Source organism: Carcharhinus amblyrhynchos, chromosome 20 (assembly GCF_965287045.1).
Source record: "Carcharhinus amblyrhynchos chromosome 20, sCarAmb.v2.hapA, whole genome shotgun sequence".
Taxonomy (NCBI): Eukaryota; Metazoa; Chordata; class Chondrichthyes; order Carcharhiniformes; family Carcharhinidae; genus Carcharhinus; species Carcharhinus amblyrhynchos.
The window spans coordinates 40,353,976-40,372,548 of NC_137343.1; the positions used below are offsets into that span (position 1 = coordinate 40,353,976).

Consider the following 18,573-nt stretch of genomic DNA (forward strand, 5'->3'; position numbering starts at 1 on the left):
TTTATGCTACATTTGTTTTCAGCCTTGGATGGACACACTTAGAATAATGCATGTACTTTTGGCCACTGAGCATTTGCACCACTATGGCCTGTTTCTATGTCTTGGGTAATCCTATGTAAATCTATGATCTCCGATTACTGACCCACTTACTGAGGAATCAGTCTCTCCTTGCTGTATCCAACACCTCATCATTTTGTTTATTACCATTAGGTCTCCCCTTGTCTTTTTCTGTTCAAGGGAGAATAATTTCAGCTTCCCCAGTCTTGCTATTTAACTGACATCCTTAACCCTGGTATTGTTGCACACAAAGTCCAGCTGAGGCTTAACTAATGGCTTGTAAAGATTTGCATGATTTCTTTGTTTTAGCATTCAAAGCTCCTATTTATAAAGCCCATACGATTTCTTAAATGCCTCATTGACATAGATAATCTGAATGTGACAGTATCTACCTCCTTGCTTCACCTGCCAAGATTGACTTAATGCTTAAGTAGTTTCCAAAGGGGTAAATGACTTGGGGCTCATGTCTGCAACAGTTGGACCAAGGAAATTATCTATCAAAGGTATTTAGCAACCCTTCTGTCTAACATTTTACAATCATGCAGCAGTGAAAATGGATAGGGTTGTATCTAAAAGAGAAACCAATCTCAAACATCAAAGCTGTATCTTGATATATATGAAAGACTTGAGACTCTTGTATTACCTTTGTGTATGATTTTCCATTATCCTTCAGCATGGCTGCTCTCCAGGTTAACAAGCGAGCACTCTCCAGTGCCAGGCCCATGTCAGCAAGTTTGAACTACAAACAAATAAAACTCATGTCACTGGCGCCAATGGTGTCAGCAATTATTATACCTTGCAAAAATGTGTACCTTGTAGTTTGGTTTGGAACCTTTAGCAGTAGGATGTTGGATTCCCACATTGGGAAAGGGCTCAAGGATAGCATTCCAGTGGTGAACACCATTCAGATTAATTACAAACTGTTCCTTGGATCAACAAATGGAATGGCTCACAGACAGTTAGGGAAATTCTAAATGTAATATTAGAGTTGTATGATGCTGCACTGAGGAGGACATTTGGTTCATTGTGCATATTTCAACTCTTTGGTAGAGCTATCCAATTAATCTTTTCTTTCTCCATAGCCTGCAACGTTCTTCCCCTTGAAATATGTATTCCTTTTGAAATTTACAACTGAATCTCCTTCCACCATCCCTTTTAGCAGTGCATTCCAAATCATAACCACTCACTATGTAAAAAAAAGTTTTCTCACATCTCCTCTCATACTTTTGTCAATCACCTTAAATCTGTGTCTTCTGGTTACCAACCCTTACTGACTCTGTTAAAACCATTTATGATCTTGAATTATCTATATCAAATCACCCTGTAACCTTCTCTGTTCCAAGGAGAACAACCTCATCTTTCCCAGTCTCTCCATATAACTGAAGTCTCTCATTCTGAAAATGAATCTTTCCTTTCCTGAACCCTCTCTAAAGCCTAGACAATCTTCCTAAAGTGTGGTGCACAGAATTGAACATAATACATCAGCTAAGGCCCAACTAAAGGATGATCCCATTAGTTTTGTCTTCATTACCTTTATTATATCCATATGCTTTCTCAGCAGCTTTCTGACCTTGTCCTACCACCTTAATCTTTACATACACTCCAGAGTTTTCTCTTCTTGCACCTCTTTTAAGATTGTAATATTTAGTTTATATCCCATCTCCTCATCCTTCCTACCAAAATGTATCACTTCACACTCCCCTGGGTTAAATTTAATCTTGATGTAGAGATGCCGACGTTGGACTGGGGTAAACACAGTAAGAAGTTTCACAACACCAGGTTAGAGTCCAACCAGTTTATTTGATAGTAATCTCACAAGCTTTCGGAAACGGTGTTACTTCGTCAGGGGTGTGGAAGGTTCTAATCCAAGAAAGGCGTATAAAGTCATACACTGATTAGAATGCAAGTCTTTATAGCTAACCTGCTCTTCAAGTCTCAAAGATGCAGACAATGTGATTGTGTGACTTTACATGCCTTGGGTCTCCCCATTTCCTCCTGAAGCCTGTTATCCTCTTCACTGCTTACCATTTTTCTGAGTTTACTGTCATTTGCAAACTTTGAAACTGTAGTGAAATTGGTTGTGGCTAGATTTAAATCGTTGCCATTGTTCTGGAGGGGGAGACAGCCAATACAAATAATTACAGAAATAGAGAACTATTACAATTTTTATAGCACTTATTTCAGAGAGTTTGAAGTGAAATCTAGGTATAAACCACCTGAAGGAAGCATTATCCATCGACCTTCAGTTTGAAAACCTTCCAAATAACTCACTATGAGGCTGTCCTGTCTCCAATTCCCCAAATTAGTATTTTTTTCTTTTGCAATTTGTGGCAATTTTGTTCCACGCATTTATGGGCTCAGCCAGTATGGTGACAATATATTGCAGGAAACTACTTTGTTGAACCAGACATCATACAAACCTTCAAAGATGAATCTCTCAAAGGGCAGTTAATCCCTATATGTCTCTGTCATCTCATGACCATGTTATGAGTGGTTCATTTTTATTTCTGGCTATATGTGGTTGCAGACTAATTTCTGCAGAATCCCTGGAGATATTGAGCCATTTCTCTGGGAATATATGCAGAAGCTCCCACTGATGTTATGGGTGCCCATTGGGACAGCCTTCATGGGAATAAAAGGGGTCTCTTTTTACCTGGATAGCCTGGAGTTTGGAGATTGGTGAGCCAAACGCCATCCTTTTCTCAGCATAGTCCACAGCACAGTCCAGGGCTGCCTGCGCAATTCCCAGAGCTTGAGAAGCAACACCAATCCGACCTGAATCCAGAGTTTGCTGAAAGACAAGTTATGAAAACATTTACCTATCGACATGGTAAGTGATGTTGTCTCGTTGAGCTATCAGGTAAGCCCTTGGGTTGCTGGAAAAATTGGTCAGATTGAATTGTTCCTTCTTTTTACAGACAGGACATACCGGGACAATTTTCCATTTGTTGGGTAAATGCCAAATCTGTAAAGAACAGTTTGGCTGGTAGTGCTGTGAGTTCTGGAGCGCAGCTTTTCAGCACTGCAGCAGTGACATTGTTGGGGCCCAGAGTGCACAGCTTTTCTTGTTATCAGATGGAACGAATCGCTTTGGCTGAAGACCGGCATCTGTAATGGTGGGGAGTTCAGGAGGAGGCTGAGATGGATCACACAGCCTTTCTGGATGGAGATGGCTACAAAGATGGCTTTGGTTATGTCTTTTGCATTCAGCTGCAGAGGTCTGCCATCATCGAAGATGAAGACAATTATGCACCCTCTTCCTATACCACCATTGATTACTGGATGTGGCAGGACTATAGAGCTTAGATCTGATCCATTGATTGTGGAATTGCTTAGCTCTGTCTATTCCATGTTGCTTCTGCTGTTCAGCGGGCACATAATCCTGTATTGCAGCTTCACCAAGTCAGCATCTCATTTTTAGGTACACTTGGCACTGCTCCTGGTGTGCTTTCTCACACCAAGAGCACTGAACTTGGGTTGATTCCCTAACTTGATGGAAAGGTGAGAGCAAGGGATATGCCAGGGTATGAGATCAAAGATTAAGATGCAATACAATTCTGTTGCTGATGCAACACTGTCTCATGGGTGACTAGTTTTGAGTTGTAATATATCTAGTTTAGCGCTGTGGTAGTACCACACAAAATAAAGGGTATCCTCAGTGTGAAGACAGGAGTTTGCCTCCTCAAGGACTGTGCAGTGGTCACAACTACCAATATAGTCATGGATAGTTGCAGCTTCAACAGGAAAGTTGTTGAGGACAAAGTCAAGTTGGTTTTCACTTGTGTTGGTTCCCTCACTACTTACTGCAAGCCCAGTCTGGCAACTTTGCCATTTAGGACTCAGCCAGCCAGGTCAGCAGTGGTACTGTGAGCGTTGGACATTTAAGCCCTCACCCAAAGTACATTCTGTGCCCTTGCTACCCATGTGGAATATTCTTCCAAAGAATATTCCACATGGAGGAGCACTGATTCATCAACTGAATGAGAGCTGTAGGTAGTAATCGAGGAGGAGGCTTCCTCACTCATGTATGACCAGGTGCTATGAGACCTCATGGTGTCCAGAGATAATGCTGAGGACTCCGAGGGGCATTCTCTCTCAACTGGTATATCCATGTGCTGCCACCTCTGGTGGATCTGTCTTGCTGGTGAGACAGAACAATAACCAGCGATAGTGATGGAGGAGTCTGGGATGTTGGGTGAAAGATATAATATGCCAGGCTGTTTCTCGACTTCCCTATGGGATAGCTCTCACAATACTGGCAGAGGTTTCCAAACATTAGTGAGGAGAAATCTGCAGGGTTGGCTGGGCTCTGTACTCCGTTGTCCACACATAGGTCAATGGGGGGTGGTTCCCCTGGTTTTAATAACTTCTCATAGTGGTTTTCATACAATGCTGTATCTTGCTGGGCAGCTTCAAAGGGTATCTAAGGATCAACCACATTCCAGTGGGTATGAAGTCACATATGAACCAGGCTACTTAAGGTTTTTAAGGACGTTAGTAACCAGATAGGCTTTTACAACAATCTGGTAGTTTCTTGGTGACCTATTACTGATATCAGTTATTTTTATTTCAGATTTATTTAATTAACTGATTTTAAATTTCCCAGCTGCCCCGGTGGGATTTGAATTCATGTCTCCTGATGATTACTAATCCAGTAATATAATCACTGAACTATTGCACCCTCAAAGATATTGAGAGCATCTGCTAATCTTCAAAGTGTCAAAGATATAAAGGGCAATTCTCCCAAAAGAGTTCTAAGTGTCGAATTTGTGTAAAAACTGGAGTAAATCCTGCTGGTTTTTACAGTGGGAGTTTCAAAATGTATCTCCCACACTCTGTGCACTGCTGAGTGCCCAAGTGTGCATCACTCTAAAAAATCTGGCGAGGCCGACAGTGCAGCGTTGAGCGCAGTGGCCCTGTGCTGCTGGCCTCTTGATCACTGGCCAGCTCTGTGACCCCTCAGCTCTGGCCCACCGACTCGCCCATGGCCCGAAAGCTGCCCCCCCCACCACCCTACGTCCAGGCCAGCCTCAACTCCCTTCCCTTCCCCGCCAAGCCCCCAACCCTAGTGCCCCGATCACCAGCAGAGTCAGGTCGCTAGCTCTCTGCAAGTGCTATAGTAAACCCCACTGAAGTGAACCACTAGCAGGCCTGGAGATTTGAGTCCTGGCTTTGCTAACAATATTTAAAACAGATTAATATCAGGATTTACTTAATTCATGCAGCTCCACGTCAGAAATTGGCGCAGAGCTGATAGCACCGGAACACCAGCTGCCAGAGACACGCGGAGGCCATGGCACCCAGCGGGGAGCCTGCTTAATGGCCACTGCTTCAGTTTCCTGGCCCGCTGTACTACAAAAGCTGTGCTGGGAGAATTGCCCCCACAGAAAACAAAATAAACCAGCAGCATTGGGGGAATTTGTACTCAATAAAAAATATCTGGAATTAAGAATCTACTGATGATCATGAAATCATTGTCGATTGTCGGAAAAACCCATCTGGTTCAGTAATGTCCTTTAGGGAAGGAAGTCAACCATCCTTATGTGGTCTGGCCTACACGTGACTCTGGAGCCACAGCAATGTGGTTGACTCTCAGCTGCCCTCTGAACAAAGGCAACAAGGAATGTGCAATAAATGCTGGCCAGCCAGCGCCACCCATGTCCCACAAATTAATTTAAAAAATTAATTGAGCTTTTTTCTCTGGGCCAAATTCACAAGTATGTTCTAATTTGTAAACTTTCCTCTCTAAACAGTGCGTTTACTGTGACTTGGCCACAGACTGTGTTTACTCATAGAAATTAGACTTTACAGCCAATTGCTCCACCATAGCAACGAAAAACACAAAGGTCAACCTGGGTTAAATAAGATAATAGCACTTTCATTACATGAATCAGTTCAATACCAGCTATACAACATGGGATCTCTTAGTGCGGTATAAGTCCACTTTGAGCCTTGCCTTTGGATATGTTTCAATGTAGCAGCGTGACGCAGGTTTTTTTATACGATCAAAAAAAGGGAACAGAAAATAAGGAATGGAGATTCCCTCAATATTGAAACCTACGTTATTCACCCATTATATGGGGTGTGTTCTCTCCAGGCAGGAACTCAGAGCTGGTTGGCAGGAATACCTGAAAGCAGCCTCCAGCAATATACGGCAGATCATTTTTGAAATGTATACTGCCCTCTCGAGAACTTTCTGCGCACTCTTCAACTCTTCTATTTTAGCTTTTCCTTCTTAATGTATTTTAGTAATAGTCAAATTGCAAGAAATGCTAGTTAGAAGAAAATATCGAGTAGAATATTATACCAAATTTTGCACCTGTGCTAGCTTTTAAAAGTCCCACACATCATGCAATATTCTGCTAAGTTGCTGTACAGAAGGTTATCTTAGAAATAAAAATTTAAACAGCTTTAAATCATATGACTGCAAACACCTATTTTTCAATTTGTAAAGTTATGGAGATGTTTGAAATTCAACCACAATCTAGTCCCACTGAAAATTCCCTTCATTGTGTAACAAGGTGTAGGTAGGAGGATTTGCGTCTGTACACAGACATAAGCATCCCTAAACATACCAATTAAGCTGTACTGCTTCACATATAACTGGCGATCTTTTAAACAGACGATTCTTTGCTCATATTGCTTAAATACAGTTATCTTTTTAAACAATGTTATTAGTAGCATGATTATCTTTGCTACAAAGTGTTGGGTTTATAGAACTGCCCTGTTACATTGAAACACATAGGGGCAGATATAGGAATGTAAGCTGTGAGGAGGGTTCAAACACGCTGCAAAAATACATTGTCAAATTAAGTGAGATCAGATAGAGTACAATGTGGAGAAGTGTGAGGTTTTCCACTTTGGTAATTGGAATAGAACTAAAATAATTTTTAAAATAAATGAAACTTTTAAATATTGATGCTTGGAGAGACTTGAGTATTCTCATACAAAAAACAAAGTTAGCATGCTGACACAGCAAGCAATTAAGAGCAAAAGACTCGTTGGCCTTTATTCAAGGGGGACTTGAGTACAGGAACAAGTTTAAAGTTTATTTATTATTGTCACAAGTAGGCTTACTTTAACACTGCAATGAAGTTACTAGTCGCAGTGTGTGCAGGGGGAGAGGGGACGCACGGGGGGGAGAGGAGTGTGCGCGGGAGAGAGTATTCATCATTTTTACAATATGCCACTCTGTAATGTGAATTCATAATCTCTGGATTGTTAGTCCAGTAATATGTTTATTGCTCACCATACTACTTTTTACAATACATAAAAATGATCTTAAATGAGGAATGGAAGGATCGATATTGACATATGCAGCATTTCTTCTCACTCCTAAAGGGCTGGGGATTTGAATAGATTCAGATCATGATGCTTAAAACATATGTCGTCCACCTCCCAAGATCATTTACACCTCCTCCATGTAGTGACTCCGCACTATGGTTACGACACTTGGAACAGTGACACTGGGATCTATTTGAATGCATAATGAATTTCAAATGGCCTTGATGAAATCAGATTTCCTACCTGTGAGATTCACGCCCCAATCCTTCCATCTGCTGGCAATAATGGGAGCTGCCAGAAATGTGGTTGCAGCTTGTGTATCCAGGTTCCACCCACCATTTCTAAAGAGCACCAGCATCTGCCTGACTTCGTGATAATCTATGCTCGCTGTTCTCAATTCCCAAATTCCATTCCCTAGCCACTGACTCTATAGCTCTACCTGGCTACTACTGAGTCACAGCCAGATTGTACGCAGCCTTGGCATTCTGTTAGACTCTACGATGAGCTTCTGCCCAATATGCTTGCCACCAGCAACATTTCCTATTCCCACTTGCGTAATATCTCCATTCTCCACACTTGCCTCAACCCATCTGGTGCTGAAATGCTGAGAAATGATTCTGTTAAGTGAGTCGGGCTGTTCCAGTGCTTCCCTGGCTGGCCTCCCATGAACCTGAGCTAATTTGCTGATTGATTCCTAACTCTCGCTTACCATCACTCCTTTACTCATTGATGTCCATTGGGTCCTTACAATCTAGCAATGTCCCAAATTCAAATTTCTTGTCTGTGCGCTCAAATCTCTCCATTCCTCCATATTTCTGCAATTTTCTCTAGTCTCCGAGCTCCTCCAAATCTGGCTTCTTACATAGGTTTAATTTTCTTCCTTCAACTGCTGGTGGCTTCGCCTGAGCTCTGAAATTCCCTCCCTAAGTCTCTCTACCTTCTGCTTTCAAATGCTCCTTAAAATCTACCTCTTTGATTAAGATCTTGGTCACCTGAAACCTCATATTTACCTTTGCTTAGGAAGTTTGGTGTCAAATCTCATTGTATTATTTATTCTCCCATAAACCAGCTAGGGATGACTCACTATGTTAAAGATGATCTATAAATGCAAATTATTGTGTCACTGATTCTATTCAAATGTTCACTTCCTTGTTAATAACTATTGGGCAGCTTTAACCTAAACAATGGTCTTGTGAAGTGTGTAATGTATCCCGTTTTGCTGATAATTTAAAGTTAGGTGGGCACGTAAGCTTTGAAGAAAATGCAAAGGGATATAAATAGATTACATGAGTGGGAAAGAACATAACAATTGGAATATACTGTGGGAAAATGTAAAGTTGTCCACTTTGAAAGGAAAAAACTAGAAACCACAATATTTTGTAAATAGTGAGGGATTAAGAAATGTTGGTATTCTTGTACAAGAATCATACAAAGTTAACATGCACTCGCAGTGATTAGGAAGATTAGTGGTCCGTGAGCCTTTGTTATATGGAGATTGAAGCACAAGAATAAAGAAGTCATACCACTATTTATTAGGGCTGCGTCTAGACGCCACTTGAGTTCTGTATAGATTTGGTCTCCTCCCTGAGGAAATATATACTTATTTTAGAGGGAGCACAACAAAGGTTCAGTGGACTAACCCTGGTGATGAGAGGATTGTTCTATGAGGAGAGATTGAGTACTCTATGAATATATTCCCTAGGATATAGAAGAACGCAAGGTGATTTCAATCTCTCATATAAAATTCTTAAGCGACTTGACTGCGTAGATGCTTGGAGGATGCTTCCCCTCATTGGGGAATTTAGAACAAGGGATCAGCAGTCTTAGAATAAGGGATCAGCCATTAAGGACTCAGATAAGGAGAAATTTCTGCACACAAAAAGTTGTGAATATTTTGTATTTTCTATCTCAGAGAGCTGTGGGTACTCAGTTGTCGAGTGTATTTAAGACAGAGATTGATAGATTTTCAGATGCTGAGAGCATTATTGGATATAGGGTAGTGCAGGAAAAGATCCACGATCATGCTGAAAGGTAGAGAAGGCTCAAAGAGACTACTTCTGTTCCTATGTCTTATCTTCTTTCTCTTTTATCTTACAAAGTTGAAAACATCCACATAAGAACAATAAATATAATTAGTAAATGGCAGTCTAGTAATAATGATTTCTATTCAATCCCTGGGTTCACTGCATATTAACTGGCCATCGGGCAGGCAGAACAAAGCACAATATGGACCTTAGGGAGTGAGAGCTTGCACGGACAGAGACTGAAACTGAGCATATTATCCAAGAAGAACATATTTTTACTCAGCACCTTTAGAGAAATATCTCAGTGTGTTTCACAAAGGCATTTGTCCAGAGTTTGATTTCAGAATAATACAAAGGCTAATACCACTCCTGTTATAATGAAGTAATTCAGTCAGCAATTTATAACCTTGCACACACATGCAGTTAACTGTGGAAATGCAGAAGATACAATCCAAATTAATCTGCTCTTTACAGGCTCTGCTATGATAGTACCTCACTGACATTGAGGTTCTATTGATCTTGAAAGCAATGTAAGGAAAATTAAGTTGCACTAATCAGAGCAGAAAGTAAGGGTTGGCATATTCAGATGTAATTTAATTTTTAATGCTGTGATCAGTCATAATTACCAGCAAACAACTTCTCTGGCCTAAAAACGTAATCTTATGTATGGAGTGTTATTCCTTCAGAATTTAATTAGCACTGAAGACATTTATTTTATCTTTCCTGTCCCTTATCTTTTGCTCATATTCAAACTTTTTTTTTCCCACACTTTTTAAACGTAATTTACAAGTCCTGGTTTATACTTCCCAGAAGAACCGGTTTCCTGAACATCCTGCACTATCTATCCACAGGGTGCCTTTAAGTGGAATTTTGCCTGGTGGGCTACTTTGACAAGCTGCAGTTCGCTTGAGGAGGAAGCCTGATTCTCGGTGCGAAGCTTAGTGGAATAAGCAGGCGTGTTAGCGCAGTGAGAGAAATTGTGGATTGCAAAGATTGAGTTCGGATCTCGCACGGGATTTATTCAGAGAGTAAGTTGAAGGGGGCTGCAGTTCTCTCAGGGACTCAAGGTAGTTCCAGCTTGCCCGTGCAAGGGTCTGACACTGCTTGGGTGTGCAGCAGAAAAATTGCTTAATGGGTTAACTTGTTGGGCTTGAGGGAAGCTCTCCTACTCATAGCCCACAAGAGGTGCTATAAAGGTACTTATTTTAAAGCTGCCTGTGTTTACAAAGGGATGGCCATTAAAAAGGCCGCATAGCCTTATTATAATATTTGAGTGGATTAGTCATCCTTCCCCTTACTCCATCTCTGTTAAAACCCAAAATGGCTGGGTTTGAATACTGTTCCAGATCTTTTGCATTTTAGTCTCTGACACAACTCTAACCCACAAATTTTTAAGAGTTTCAATTCAGCCCTGCAGTTCTCTGTGAAGATTTTTAAATCTGATTGGTTGAAGAGACACAGTGTGCTATGCCCAGCTCACAGATGCCACAGGGGTTGACAGCGGGTCTCCACTCAATAGCCCACCAAATCTCTAGAGGCAGCTGTCATCACAGTGACTGCAAGATCTGGGTCAATGTCAAATACAATAAACTTCACAACTTTCTGGCCTACCCTGGCCCATCTCATTCCCTGTTCACAGGAAGAAAGTCATGCTGAACATAAAATTTCAAGCCAATATGTGATTTTCACAATTGCACTTTGATGAGTCATGCAGTGGGCTCACTCATTGCAAAATAAAATATAAAAACCCGCCACATCTTCTACGTTAACATTTGTAGGAAAATAAAAATATGCAGTACAGTCAAAAAAAACCCTGAACACTGAATGGGTAGGTGCAGGAAATCCAGTTTTCTGTACGAAATGGAATATGCGGAATGAAGTTAGACACTAATGCACTTTCTGAATAGATCTCTTTGATAAAACCAAATGAAAAATATAGTATTTTTAAGCTCCTTGCTGCCAACATCTTTTTTTAGGCCTGTGGTCACATGTATGAACAGCAAGAACAGGATATCAAAGTAAACTAGTGCAGCTTTGAACTGCAGACAATGATTCACTTTATGAGAGCTCGGAGCAGCTGCTGCATACCACTCATTGCAAGCACCTTCAAGACACAAATTCTGCTTTGTGCTTTCTTTTTTTTATTTTCCTTCTCTGCCTATCAGGATCAGGAATATTACCGCTTGAGAACACCTTCCATTTCAAGCACCCATTGTTTAGCCTCAAGATTCCCAGCATTATGTACAGCACAGCTAGATAGATGCAGAGTGAACTCTCTGAGTTTTCAGATGTCCCAAAGTGTTTCACAAGAGTATCATTTCAATAAAACTGAAGCTACGCCAGGCAGTTGACATTGGAGCAGGCTTTTCGGTGAAAAAGGGTAGAATCTAAGGAAGAGGGAGAGTTGAAAAGGTTTAGGGAGAGAATTCCAGAACTTAACGGTTAAACCACCGAAGGCAGTCACCAATGATGGGAGCAATTCAAACTGGGGTGCGCTAAAGGCCAGAATCAGAAGAGCTTTAAGGGATTGGAAAGGTTACAGGTAAACAGCAAGGCCAGGGCATGGATGGATTTCAAAACAAGGATAATCATTTTAAAACTGAGGCATTGCTGAACCAGAAGCCAATGTAGGTAAATGTAGGGGTTAAAGGTGAATAGGACATGGTGCCAACTGGATATGGGCAGCATACATCAGGTGGAGAGTGAAAGACCGGAGAGGAGAGCATTGGAATGTCAAGGTGGGAGATAACAAAGGCATGGATGAGGGTTTCAGAGGTAGATGGCTTGAGACAAGGGTGGACGCAGTCAATGTTTTACAAGTGGAAATGGTAAGTCTTGGTAATGAAGCAGATATATGTTCAGAAGTTCCTCTCTGTGTCAAATACAATGCCAGTGTTGTGAATTATTGGAAGCAGCCTCAGTGGTCAAGGGGAGTTAGTAGATAGGAAACTGAGTTTATTGGGGGACTGAAGACAATGTTCTGGATTTTATAGGCAGCTTTGGGAACCTCATGTCGGAAGTATTTCTGGGTCCAATTCCACTCGAGGGCATCGCGCAACATCTGTCAGAATGTTTGTGGTGGGTCACCAACTGGGGAGATTTCTCACCAAAGGCAGGATATTGAAATAAGTAGTATGACACATCAGAGACAATGGAGGGGTCAGAGAAAGTGGTGGTGAGGTAGTGCCGGCTGTCAATGTTCGTACACAATCTACATTCTGTTTTCAGATATTTGCCACTTCACTGGGCATCATTTCCATTTCAGTAGCTGTTAAACAAGCGGTTATGTCACTCTGTCAATCACCTGCAGCTTACTGAGTAGATCCTCATTTTGTGCTAATGTGCCAAATGGGTTATAGCAAGTCAGCAACCCATCCAACATCGCCCAACTTTTACTTCCATTGATCTCAGATCAAGAGAGATGTTCATTTGCTGCCAGCCTTCAAACTGTGGTGATTCACACACAATCACTTAAAGGTATGTTTCCATTCCAAGTTTGATGGTGGAAAGCTCTATCTGGTGTCACTAATACAGAATGTAAGCAGAGACCCTAGGTTTTGGTAATGCTTTGGATCTAGAAAGCTTTTATAAACTGCAAGAGGCAATTTTTGGAGCCATTTTACCTCTCAGACACTTAATAGAAAGGAAATTAAGTACAAACTGGAAAAAATAACTTTGGACAAAAAAGTACATTTCCACATTAGTACATCTCTCCCCTGAGCTACACAGAGGACAGCAACGATATGGAAAATCCATGGAATCCTTCAGCAATCGAGGAATTGAGTTTAGGAGTCAGGAGATTATGCTGCAGCTGTATAAGACCCTGGTCAGACCCCACTTGGAGTACGGTGCTCAGTTCTGGTCGCCTCATTACAGGAAGGATGTGGAAGCCATTGAAAGGGTGCAGGGGAGATTTACAATGATGTTACCTGGAATGGGTGGCATGCCTTATGAGGATAGGTTGAGACAGCTCGGTCTTTTCTTCTTGGAGAGACGAAGGATGAGGGGTGACCTGATAGAGGTGTATAAGATGTTGAGAGGTATTGATCGGGTGGATTCTCAGAGGCTTTTTCCCAGGACTGAAATGGTTGCCACAAGAGGACACAGGTTTAGGGTGCTGGGGAGTAAGTACACAGCAGATGTCAGGGGCAAGTTTTTCACTCAGAGGGTGGTGGATGCCTGGAATCGGCTGCCGTCAGTGTTGGTGGAGGCAGATTTGATAGGGTCTTTTAAGAGACTTCTGGACGAGTACATGGGACTTAATAGAATTGAGGGTTTATAGGTAAGCCTAGTACGTATGGATATCAACGGCACAACTTGTGGGCTGAGGGCCTGTTTGTGCTGTAGCTTTTGTATGTTCTATGTTCTAATTCCCATAGTGTAGGAAGAGGGGATATGGCCCATCGAGTCTGCACCGACTCTCCAACAGAGCATCTTACTCAGGAACAACAACCACTGCTGCCCCCACGCTCCCCCCCACACACACGCACACACAGACACACATGCACACACACACAAACACACAATCCCGCTCATCCACCATGGCTAATCCACCTGACCACCACATCTTTGGACTGTGGGAGGAAACCGGAGCACCCAGAGGAAACACAGGGAGAATGTGCAAACTCCATACAGGCAGTCACCCAAGGCTGGGATCAAACTCCGTCCCTGACGCTGTGAGGTAGCAATGCTAAAAAGGACGATGGTTCACCTTCAAAAGAGATGACACGTCACCTATCAATGCCAGCCTCAGCGGTCCTGAGGTTTCAATGTGGCATCGCGTTACAAGGTTGAGTTTTCCTCCAGATTTATGCTAGATGCTGGTTGCTGACGATGAGGCCACTTCATCAAAGGCTTTGTAAATGACTATTAAAGTCACCATAGTGTTGAGTTTGTTTAGCAATGGGTAATTCCAGGCTCCCTCATGTTCGATAACTGTATTAAGGTAACAGATACTCTGTTTATTGGACATTTAATTTTATTCCACTCCCTATGGGTAGAATGAATTTTTACAGAACAATAAGATTCGTAAAGAAAAATGCAACAGGTTTTTGTCTGCATCCTTTTAACTTTCACCTACATGCAATCTTGAGCTCCAACCACTCAATGTCTTCTTGCCTGGCCACATCTGCACCCAGAACTGTGGGTAATTATGCAAATAAACTGATCAATAAAAAAATTAACAAGATTTACACCAGTTAGAACTGGTGTAGACAGCGATGGTTACATACTGCAAACCCAAACTCACTAAAAGCATAATTTGAGATTGTCCAAACTCATTTCATGTACAATACTGAATAACAACATACAAAGGAGACATTCAATCCATCAGTCTGGAATGTATCTGAGCTACAGTTTATTTCCAGTGTTTTTTTGTCCTGTCAGCCATGATCTGTGGAAGGAACAGACTTGAATGGCTTTTCCTTGTTCTAATTGCAAAGCTAAAAATACCAGCTTCCTTCTATTCTCAGAACTGTAAGGAGAAATTGTAAGGGCGGCACGGCAGCACAGTGGTTAGCACTGCTGTCTCACATCGCCAGGGACCTAGGTTCAATTCCGCTCTCAGGTAACTATCTATGTGGAGTTTGTATGTTTTCCCCATGTCTGTGTGGGTTTCCTCCGGGTGCTCCGCTTTTCTCCCACATTCCAAAGGCATGCAGATGAGGTTGTTTGGCCATGGGAAATTGTTCCTTAGTGTCAGGGGGATTAGCAGGGTAAATACATTGGGTTATGGGATAGGGCCTGGGTGGGATTGCTATCGGTGCAGGCTCAATGGGCTGAATGGCCTCTTCCTACACTACAGGGATTTTATGATTCCTTGAAAAGTTCCTCAATTCCTGTGAAGGCCTGGATTTTCAAGTGGGGAAAGTCTGGTGGTATCTTTAAACCACATGAGAACAATGCATATGTGCAGCATTAACAATTGCATCTTAACAGGCTCAACAGTGGCCATGCTGAACAGATTTAATCCCTAGAATTTTGCAGGTAGCAGAATTAATCTACATCATATTGTAATTGATTGACAGTGCATGTGGTTTGTTAGTTCCCTCAAACAAACTTTCCGTTCTGTTTCATTCAATCACTCTCCATTTCTTGACCCCAAGGCTTTTATCTGTTTGCAAATGATCTATCTCCAACATTGAAGAGTACTCAGTTCAGCTCCAGGGTTGATTGGGAATTCAAACAGTTCGACATGCACGGCAAGAACAGCACATTTTTGCTACTACAATTCTAAAATCTAAAAGCATTTGGTTTCTGATTTGGTTAAAGTTGCAATCCTGGTCACTGAGGGCACATTTTGGAAATTTCTAAGATCAAAACTCACTCAGAAATTCTCTCTTTCTGGCTAATCAGCCATTCTTAGGTCTCACCGGGAAATGGAATGAGCTGCTTTTCATATTATAAACAACATATCTTATTGATTCCCCCCCTCAAGCAAAGTATAGTTTAGCGGAGTACTGCCACAACAGATGAAATGATGATGCGTGGGTTGAGTGCTCTGACAGCCTTTCAGAGATATCTAGGAAATTTTAAATTATCAGTTCGAAAAACAAGCCAGGGGACATGGCACATTGTATTTTCAAAATAGGTAGTGTCAGATCTAGGAGAACACAGGTGAATTAGGGACTTTAAAAAAACCAAATCAGTCTTAATGAATGGGGCCTCCTGGTAATCAAAAATACAAAACACAAATTTGTGCGAGAGGTTACTTGATTAACAGTGGTTGGGCTGCCAGTCTCCCCTTGTTAATGAGTCACATTTCTTGTTATATTTGCTGCTTTAATTTCTTGTTTAAAATAAAAGTTATCGATTGAAGTAGAGGAATATTTACTAAGTTCTATATATAAAGATTTTTGACTAAGGAAGGATACACCTGTCTTAGAGGGAGTGCAATAAAGGTTCATTGGACTGGTTACTGGGATGCAATTATGGGTTATTATGAAAAGAGACTGAGTAGACTAGGTCTATTTTTACTCAATGCATTAAAGATACTTCTAAAGATATGTCCAAAGATGTGCAGGTTAGGTGGATTAGCCATGGTAAATGTGCTGGGTTACGGGGATAAGGCGGGGTGTGGTTCTGGGTAAGATGCTCCTATGGAGAGATGTGCAGACCTGATGGGTCAAATGGCCTTCTTCTGCACTGTAGGGATTCCATGATATGAAGAATGAGATATCTTCTCATTGAATTATAAAATTCATTTGGGACTGGACTGGGTAGATGCTGGGAGGATGTTGCCCTGGCTGAGAAGTCTGCAACTAGGAAATCAGTTTCAGAGAATGAAGTCAGCCGTTAATAATGGAGATCAGGAGAAATTTCTTCGCTCAAAAGGCTGTGAATCTTTGGAATTCTTCACTTCAGAGAGCTGTGGATGCTCAGTCAGTTGAGTTTATTTCAGACAAAAGTCAATACAGCTTTGGGTGTTATGGGAATCAAAGAATAGTGTGGGAAAATGAATTTGAGATAAAAGGTCAGCTATGATTCAAGGAACTATAAACGCGAACGTAGCCCAATCCATCATGCAAACCAGCCTCCCATCCATTGACTGTGTCTACACTTCCCGCTGCCTTGGCAAAGCAGCTAGAATAATTAAGGACCCCACACACCCCAGACATTCTCTCTTCCACCTTCTTCCTTTGGGAAAAAGGTACAAAAGTTTGAGGTCACGTATCAATGGACTCAAGAACAGCTTCCTCCCTGCTGCTGTCAGACTTTTGAATGGACTTACCTTGCACTAAGTTGATCTTTCTCTACACCCTAGCTATGACTGTAACACTACATTCTGCACTCTCTCATTTCCTTCTCTATGAATGGTATGTTTCATCTGTATAGCACAGATGTTAATACATGTGACAATAATAAATCAAATCAAATGGCCTTATTGAACAGCAGAGTGCACTCAAAGGGCCGAATGGCCTACTCTCAATCCTATTTTATATGTCTTACTGGAAATGTAATTTATCCTTTTCTTTGTGCTAACGAGGTGACAAACAAAATTGGACATGAGTACCTACTCTTGCCAAACTGATTCTAACCTCCATGCCAACATTTCCTTGCTTAACTAACATGCCATTTTAACCTGCCATTCATCTCATCAATGTTTTAGGAACGTCACTAATGAAGAACGGCTGCATACAAACCCTCCAAAATGAAGTCGTTGTGTTACGTCTTTTATGATGTTTCAGTGGAAGAGGGTAATATACACAAATGCAACTATTTATGTTGATTCAGTAAAGGTCATATCCACTGAACAGTCGGCTTATGTACATGCTGCCAAGGTAACCCATGTCTGATCTTTTTGTCTTCTTTTGGAAGTTATTTCTCATTCACATTATCTGTCTGCACCACATATCTTCCCTGAGTGTTCAGCCAAGTACTAGAAAGCGTATGGTACTGCCATTCAGATTTTTTCTGTCTTGACTCAAGAGAATTGGCTGATGCCCATGTTTTATTATTAGAATCTCAAAATCTCAGGCCAAGTGAGGTGTCAAATTGGTTCTTCTCATGTTTCTAATAAGTCCTGTGGTTTTCACTGGGGGGAAGCTTTCTCTTTCCCTGGAGCATCTCTGAAGCTCCCTAGTCATTTAGTTTACACTACATATCAGAGAAAAATATTGGAAAATGAGAAAGATGCACATTCCACTTTGCACAGTAATAAGTTATTTGTCCACAAACAGAAAAAAAATGCATCTCTTCTCTCCTTCAATCCATCTTTGCAAGTACTTAGAGCTGACCCTACCATTCTAGGAGCTCAGAGAATTCTCCCAAGATTTACACATATAAACTTAAAAATATCAAGACAAATTAATGTGTATGGAATGGCAAACTCCTCCCTCTCCTGAAACTTTAGGAATACTGGCAGTATGGAAAACAAGTTCACAAGAAGCTTCCTCCACAAACTTTGAAGAACAGATCACATAGTAGCCACTTATTAGTCTGATATTTCCTCAAGTATAGAAGATTAAGGGGTGATCCAATTGATGGGATAAGATAATTAAAGGGATTAACAAGGTAGAGGAGGAGAAACTACTTCCTCTGGTGGCAGAGTCCAGAACAAGGAGACATGACCCTAGAATTAGAGCTAGGCTGTTCAAGGATGGTGTTAGTAAACATTCTTTATACAAAGCCTAATGGACATCTAGAACTCTCTCCCACAAAAAGTTCTTGAGGCTTTTTGTCATGTAAGAGCATGAAGGGTTACGGCACC

At 41.4% G+C, this 18,573-nt stretch overlaps 1 protein-coding gene across 1 annotated transcript in view; it reads right to left on the reverse strand.

The window, feature by feature from the left end:
* acads (acyl-CoA dehydrogenase short chain) overlaps positions 1 to 18,573 on the reverse strand; it is a 133,871-nt gene that overhangs the window by 33,520 nt on the left and 81,778 nt on the right. Inside the window, exons 7-8 of the mRNA XM_080208444.1 lie at positions 2,711 to 2,848; positions 701 to 796 (exon numbers count right to left, since the gene is read on the reverse strand). Of these exons, the coding sequence (XP_080064570.1) occupies positions 701 to 796; positions 2,711 to 2,848 (234 nt within the window). The remainder of the gene's footprint in view (positions 1 to 700; positions 797 to 2,710; positions 2,849 to 18,573) is intronic.